This window comes from Engraulis encrasicolus, chromosome 2 (genome assembly GCF_034702125.1).
Source record: "Engraulis encrasicolus isolate BLACKSEA-1 chromosome 2, IST_EnEncr_1.0, whole genome shotgun sequence".
Classification (NCBI taxonomy): Eukaryota; Metazoa; Chordata; class Actinopteri; order Clupeiformes; family Engraulidae; genus Engraulis; species Engraulis encrasicolus.
Window position 1 is genome coordinate 13,708,509 of NC_085858.1, and position 7,517 is coordinate 13,716,025.

Genomic DNA, 7,517 nt, shown 5'->3' on the forward strand with positions numbered 1-7,517 from the left:
CAGGATCCTCCTCCTTTGACAGCACAGACTTCGGGGTGAAGTGCTGGTCTGGGATCAGCTTTAGTGGGCTTTGTTTGGAAAGTTAGACATGCATTCGTATGGGATATAGCTGTGTTGTCGGTCTCAGATCAGGCATTTGTATGCTGGTTCCACATGAGAAGTCACGTTGTGTAAAACAGCCCTACTTCCGCATTCGCCGTGGTCGTGCAACTTCTCATCATCGCAATGAGGCTAGCTGTGGCAGTGAGTGACCGGGCTCTGAAATGCTTACCACAATTATTTTCTCCAGCTTCTTATCTTAAACACTATGGAACAGTGTGTAGATACCCTTGTCATGCACTATCCAGAACTCTTTCTGTATGTACAGGCATTCCCCTTCTGAGAACACACCAACCGGTAGGTCATTTAGCTTTACCATCTAGCTAACTTTGCTGGCTGTCATGAATTGTGGTTTATTTCCTTCTGATATTGAGTGCCACCCAAGTGGATGTTTTGAGCTGTTTTTGAGCGATTTTGTATCATTTCATAGATTTCATCATTGAAGTGCAGAACGTTAGGATGTGCGTTTCCAAACACAAGAACATACGCTTCAAGGATTCCAACGCCCCCTTCTGGTGACAAGAAGAGAGGGGTATGTGTTGTAACAATAATTATTTTTACACTGTGATGATTAAGTTTGTATAATACCGTATACTAGTGTGGGTATTGTAATACGCCTGAACGTCCCATTAGGCCCATGCTGCTGGAGCGATGTGCTTTCACCCATGTTGTTGGTACACTATGCTACAGCTGTGATTTTTGCTCTTTTTTTAGGGTTGTAGACCTGTATGCGTAATAACCTGCTGTTGTAGCAATGTTGGTGATTTATCTTTTTACCAAGCCTGTATTTTCCCCCTCAGCCAGTGACGTGGAGGTCATTAGCAGTGACATTTGCTATTGGTGGGACTTTACTCGGTGCCATGAAGATGTTCAAGAAGGAGAAGGAAGAATGTGAGAAGCTTTTGTTTACAGAATATATCTTGCATACGGAAAATATACAATCTATGGGAAAAATAAATGTCTGTCTAAAAAGAATGTTGTGCCTCTGTCAGTGATCTATCACTCACACCTTAATGTTTCTCTGCAGCCATTGAGAGAGAGAGGACAAGGTCTTTAGGAAAACCGCTCCTCGGTGGACCTTTCTCCCTGGTTGACCACAACAACAAGCCGTGCAAAAGCGAAGACTTCTTTGGCCAGTGGATTCTCATCTACTTTGGTTTCACACACTGTCCAGACATCTGCCCGGATGAAATCGAGAAAATGATCGAGGTTGTGGATGAAATTGGTAAGAGTACTCCTTTTTTGTCAGTGAGGTACTTCACATCTGTTTTTAAGTTCATTAAATTCTATTTTTAATGTTCATTTCTATCATCTATGACTGCTGCGTGACGATCAAATCTGTGTATTTTGGGCCCTACCATGGCCTAACACCCACTGTGCCGGCGACCTGGGTTCAATTCCAGCCTGGGTCCTTTGCCGACCCTTCCCCATCTCTCTGTCCCACTCACTTCCTGTCCATATCTTCACTGTCCTATCCAGGGGCGGAGTGGGAAGACTTTTCCCACCGGGAGAATTTTCCCCTTAGCGGCCCCTTTTACCCCCCACCACCACCAAAATTGTTGTCAAAATATCAACCTGAAGTAGCCTACACTTGATGAAATAGGCCTTCACAGCCATCATCACAGTCCAAAGCCACCATAGAACATTGCAGGTTAGGCTACATCACGCTACTGTTCCATGAAAATGTGCACTCCACTGTCATTTTGACAGTTTGTAGGCCTATTGAAATATCGTTTAAGGAAGACAGGATGAGCACGGGCACAAAGTTTTGAGTGTGGGGATTTTCAGAATAGGCTATAGCTTACAAAAATTCTGTCTACATTGTGCAATAAATCCACCATGCAGCAACTAAGCCAAACCTAGGCTACTTCAAAGCACAACCATAAGTCAACAAAATTAATAACCAAACGGTGTAGGCCTATCTTAAAACGCTGTCTTCGTCGCAGCAAATGTCTTTGTTTCTTGCTATTACACTTTAATCCACAGTTTAGGCTATACACCCAGCACTGCTCACATCAGAATCTTGTGTGGTAATTATTTCGTTCCATTTCTTCAGACATTACATAGGCTACATCCTAAATGTGCCACATGTAAATATATGTATGATAATAACATTATTTCGACTATAAGGAGATATACCGCTAGTTCTAACAAACTAATGCCATCAAAACATGTACAATGTGTTTTCCTGCTTAGCTGCAGTTCACTTCCTTACCACTTGGTGGAGTCTGTTCGTAACCCAAGTCAATAACCACAGAACAAGTGAATCTGGACTGCCTGACTGTAAACTGTAACAGTCATGTGGAAATCGGAAAATAAATCACAACTTACTAATATTTCTATCCCTTGGTAACCAATCTAAATATCACAGGTTCTTCAAATACTGAAAACGAAACTATGTTACTAAGATCTTGTAAACTTCCGCGATCTACGGTGTATGAACATTATCAGTAGAGAGGGGGTGTGGCCAATTTACTGTTTGACACCGTCACTGAGGTATTGTGGTCTGGTCAACGGTATATATACTGGTGAGTCAACCTCCTTATCATAGGATAGGAAACGTAGTTAGTTAGCCTTCATAATGACACATAGAACATAAGTGCTGGCTGTGAACACAATGTGGCTGCTATAATATATTTTGCGGCCGCGGCCCACCGGGACAAGTCCCCGATCTCCCGATGGCCACTCCGTGCCTGGTCCTATCATACAAATAAAGGCAAAAGACACCTTGACTAAGTTCCCTGAAAAGATACATATTTTTGTGTTGCCAATGTCATTTGTATGTAAGTAAATTGCTGATTGAAAGTTGCTTCACCAAAGCAAAATGTACGCTTTTGGGTTGTCATATTATATTTGGCACAAAACCGCATAGAATAGCCTTTCTGATGATAATAGTCACATATTTCTGATAGCGGCTATCCCACCCACTACATTGACTAACGAAAATTCTGCGGGAGACACTGACATTATACCGCCGGTTTGTGACATGGCTCATGCAGGACTTATTACGAATGTATTACTTATTACTTTGTTGTAGGGAGGATAAAGTCTCTTCCTGACCTGACGCCGATCCTCATCACAATCGATCCCGACAGAGACACTGCAGAGGCCATGTCCGTGTATGTGAAAGGTGCGTTTCAAGCTGGTCAAATTTTTCCACACTTTTCAAATTTTAAACAAGTGTGTGTTTCAATATTCTTGTCTCTGTTGTGGTATAAAAAAAATCTGCAGTATAGTATACAGGTACATAGCCCGTGTAAATGTAACTTTCAAATTGAAGGTGCACTATAAAATATATTTAGTAGTTTATTTACAGAATTCATGCTGCCCATTCACAAATGCACAGCACAGTTTGAATGAGCACCATAGTTGGAATACCTAGGCTACTGTGGCCACCATCCTAAACGGTGCACTTTCAAAAACATACCTGGTTTACCACTCTGAAACCAACTGGACACGTGCTCAACATTTTTTGTATCACAAAATGTAATGACATATTTCTTCTTGTAGAATTCTCTCCAAAGCTCATTGGTTTAACGGGAGCTACTGAGCAAATTGATAAGGTGTCTCGAGCATACCGGGTATACTACAGCCAAGGACCTAAGGACGAAGACAACGACTACATAGTGAGTTGGTGATCATCTTCATTCTTCATCATGATGGCAGTGACCGGCTCAAAGGAGAATTCCTGCCAGTTTGAACATGTCGTTGTATTGCTCACACTACACTAGTTTTTTTCAGTTCCTGTAGACGTGGCAGTTTGGACAACTTGGCCCGTGAAATTAGCAGAAATTCCTGTAAAATGAAACCTTCATTCCACATGCACAGTCAAGCACACATTCATTGATGTCAATTGCAGCTGACACCCAATCACTGTTGGCTTTTTCCCTCAACAGGTTGATCACACAATCATCATGTACTTGGTTGGTCCCGACGGGGAGTTTGTGGAGTATTACGGACAAAACAAGAAGAGTGCAGAGATTTCATCCTCTGTTGCGTCACACATGCGAAAGGAGCGCTTGAAGAAGTAGGAGTGCTCTGGACATGCTTACTGAGAGGAACATGCACTGCTTTTGGACACAGTAGGCTCTGTGCCTCAATCTGTGTGGGTGTTTTGCCGCTGGACTTAATCGGATGTCATGGGATGTGTGTTTTTTTTTTTAAGAGATAAATTATTTATGAGTTACACTTTGTATTTGTGGATTCAAAGGAATAATCAATGCACTCTACCAATCTCCAAGTCATAATATCAGTTTTTTGATTGTCAAGCATACCATTTTCCACCTCTGTTCTGTATACAAAAAATAAAATCTCTTGTTCTAAGACGAAACTGTTTGAAGTTCAAGTTAAGCACTCCAGTTCAGATTTTCACATTCATATAAACGGCCAGTCTTAATTGTGTGTTACAGTACAGCGTGGTAGACAAGACAGTACAGGCTGTTTCCAATACAGCTGCTCTATCATGGTATGTGGCATTCACACGTGTGTTCTCATATACGGTGGGGAATAGGCTCAGATATGACCTATGAACAAACGTCTGCAGTACAGTTCTCCACTTCACCACGTTATTCGTTTTAACTTGACCGTCCAGCAGACGTGAACAGGTCAACATGAATGTGAATGCGTACATTTTACTGGTCTTGGTCATTACATCAAAGTCTCAGTAAAATGCCTCTAGTCATCTGACATTTTAACGGCACTATATAGGCTCTTACACATGAGGTATTTCCTCTGTTTTACATGGTTACATAATTTTGCCTGATTCCTCTGTTGCCGACCCTGCTAATACCAATTCAGTCAGACTGCCACTAGACTATGAGCTGCTCATCACCCCTTACATGTGATTTGTGTTTGTCGTCCATTTCATTGTCCTTCACTTGCACTTTTCTACCTGAATATATTCAGGCATTTTCTACCGGAACGTACTCATTAGAGCGTTTGGCAGGACTGTCTGACAGCCACATGGCTGGATCTTTGTGCTTGTCCTCAGTGATGAACATAATGGGTGTCATCAGGGACGCTGAGAGGTTTTCCCGGGCCCGGGACAAAATCTTCTGAAAGGGCCCCCCACCTAATACATATAATGTAATGAGGAACCAATTCTGCTCCCCTGGGCCCGGGAGAACTGACCCCTTTCTCCCCCTTGTCGGCTTCCCTGGGTGTCATCATTGTCTGGCGGGCGGCAGCTCTGTTCCCATGCTGCCCCTGTCCTGGTGATCTAATCATGGGCAAAAACAGAGCTGGGCATCTGCTGCTTCCCTACTCCGCCTCATGGAAACCCACCGCCTCCACCAGTTGCTTCTGGAGTGACCTTGTGTCCTTCCAGCATGTCTGTTAAAGAGCTAGTGTTGTCACTAAGTTGTGGGGATGCCCTGCCTGCGGCTTCCAGACAACAGAGGAGGTCAGCACAGGGTCTTTTGTGCCTTGTGCACTATGTGTCTGTGCGTCCATCCGTGCATGTGTGTGTGACTTGTCTCTATCTGATTAAACCTGCAGCTGTTACTAGCGGATGGCCTGACATTTATGGCCCATTAGCATAATTGGCAGTGCCGTGATGCCCAAAAATGCCATCATCCCTTGGATCCCTTAGGGAGGGCAATGCTGCTGTACCACAGGGCCTGTAGACTGTCTGGCGTTGTGGTGTTGGTATTTTTGCCCATTTGATTTAAAATCAAATCCCGTTGGATTCAGTCATTAAGTAGGCCTACTGCCTCCAGTCTGCGAAATACAATTAAGCCAAAATACATGGCGTAGGCTGAATGACTATACTCTGTTAAGTAGGGCCTACATGATTGCTTTTTCAGTGTAATGTCTGCTGTTCTGAAATGGTTAATAATTACGTAACAATATCATTAGGGCTCTATAGGCATTACGGCAATATATTTGGTCTTATCAAGTAAGTATACTTAAATTCATTCAGATGTCATAAGCTACGCAGATATAGCTCAGTCTTATGAGCTGCATTGTTGGCATGCCAACAGTTACTATGAAATGTTGGGCAGACCAAAAATGTTTTTATACCAAAGCTTTCCTCAAATAACTGGCTTTAGGAACTATCTTGCATGAAACACATTCTTATTCAAATGACCCTGAGTGTTAAAGGCACACTTAATATGAATCCATTTAAAGGATTTTAAGTCAGTCTGGTGGGGCCTTTTTTTAGACTAGTTGTTTAACCCAGTAAACCCACGTAATCAATAGGGCTAGACCCCCCAAAAAAACACGGGCTGGGAACATTCTGTCTGTCTATACTGTCTCAAACTGTTTATTATCAGAAAACAGAAATTATATCATCTGAATACACAAAAATGGACAACAGCATCACGTCAAACACTTTTCAACACAAAATCTTTCACTGTTTTAGGGTGAGGTGGAGCTACTTGATTAAGTTGTCAAAAACCTTCTTGACTTCACTGCAAGATATTGTTGAGATTTTGCTCTTTGGTTTACGTTCTCCCAGGTCAATGGCCTACAGTTAGAACCGTCTTGTGGTGATAAATGGCTGCCTTTGGCATAGAACTACTGCTGTGGTCAGGGCCGCTGACAGCTTTTGCCTGGCTCGGGGCAAAGTCATCTGAATGGGCCCCCCATCCAATACATACCATGTAATGAAAACCCAAATCTGGGCCCCCTCTCTCCCTGGGCCCGGGACAACCGACCCCTTTGTCTCCCCTTGTCCGCTTCGCTGGCTGTGGTGTGCAAGTCAAACTAACGCCCTCTTGCCTCGGGAGTTGCCCTGCCTCTGTGGAGAAACCACTCAAGTTTCTCTGCAGTCAACCAGCGTAGAGTGACTTTTGGGGAGCTTTCCCCCATTCAACATCCAAATCCTAAATGACAGACTGACCTTTGAATACTGTTTTGGAAAGATATTGAACTAAAACATTGCGCTCAGTTGGCACCACGAGGCCAGATGTCATAGGAAAGGACGGGAGGAGGAAGTTTGACTTGCACCCGGCTTGTTACCCTTTGCCCACTTCATTGTGATCCCCTACCAGATGGGTCATGCATGGTGTTGTTGGCCAGCCAGTCTCAGACAGCCGGCCGGCCCCGGGGGTCTGTGTTATGGCTCCACCATGGCAGGCCTAATCTGTTCTGAGCCGAGAAAATGAGCAGTGTTAAATCAAGAGCTCCCAAAAATCCCCCTAATCTGCCATCATTGCTTTTTAATGGGCTGGGTGGCCAGGATCACAATGAAAAACATTTAACAGAGGGAACAGACACAATGAAGACAGGGATAGACGTTTCAAAAGGGCAAAATGAACACAGTTCACCGCCCCCCTCACACCCCCCTAACACTAACACCCCCAACTGAGACCCAGAAATTGATCATGGCCTAAATAAGGTGTGGCTGCCCTTTATGAATATGCTTCCAGAGAAAAAAAGCCTCACGGTATAAAAGCTGTCAAAGTCTTGTTAGC

General features: G+C 43.6%; 1 protein-coding gene across 1 annotated transcript; it reads left to right on the forward strand.

The window, feature by feature from the left end:
- Positions 1 to 14: 14 nt before the first annotated feature.
- LOC134468741 (protein SCO1 homolog, mitochondrial) lies at positions 15 to 4,422 on the forward strand. The gene is made up of 7 exons (XM_063222619.1): positions 15 to 396; positions 530 to 631; positions 900 to 990; positions 1,127 to 1,324; positions 3,137 to 3,229; positions 3,610 to 3,725; positions 3,996 to 4,422. The coding sequence occupies exons 1-7, from the start codon at positions 226 to 228 to the stop codon at positions 4,128 to 4,130; spliced, it is 906 nt and encodes a 301-aa protein (XP_063078689.1). The 5' UTR covers positions 15 to 225; the 3' UTR covers positions 4,131 to 4,422.
- The last annotated feature ends 3,095 nt before the right edge of the window (positions 4,423 to 7,517 follow it).

Coding starts and splice junctions, on each gene's coding strand:
- LOC134468741 (XM_063222619.1), top strand. CDS start 226: ATGAGGCTAGCTGTGGCAGTGAGTGACCGGGCTCTGAAATGCTTACCA. Junction 397..529: donor TTCTGAGAACACACCAACCG/GTAGGTCATTTA, acceptor ATCATTTCATAG/ATTTCATCATTGAAGTGCAG. Junction 991..1,126: donor CAAGAAGGAGAAGGAAGAAT/GTGAGAAGCTTT, acceptor GTTTCTCTGCAG/CCATTGAGAGAGAGAGGACA.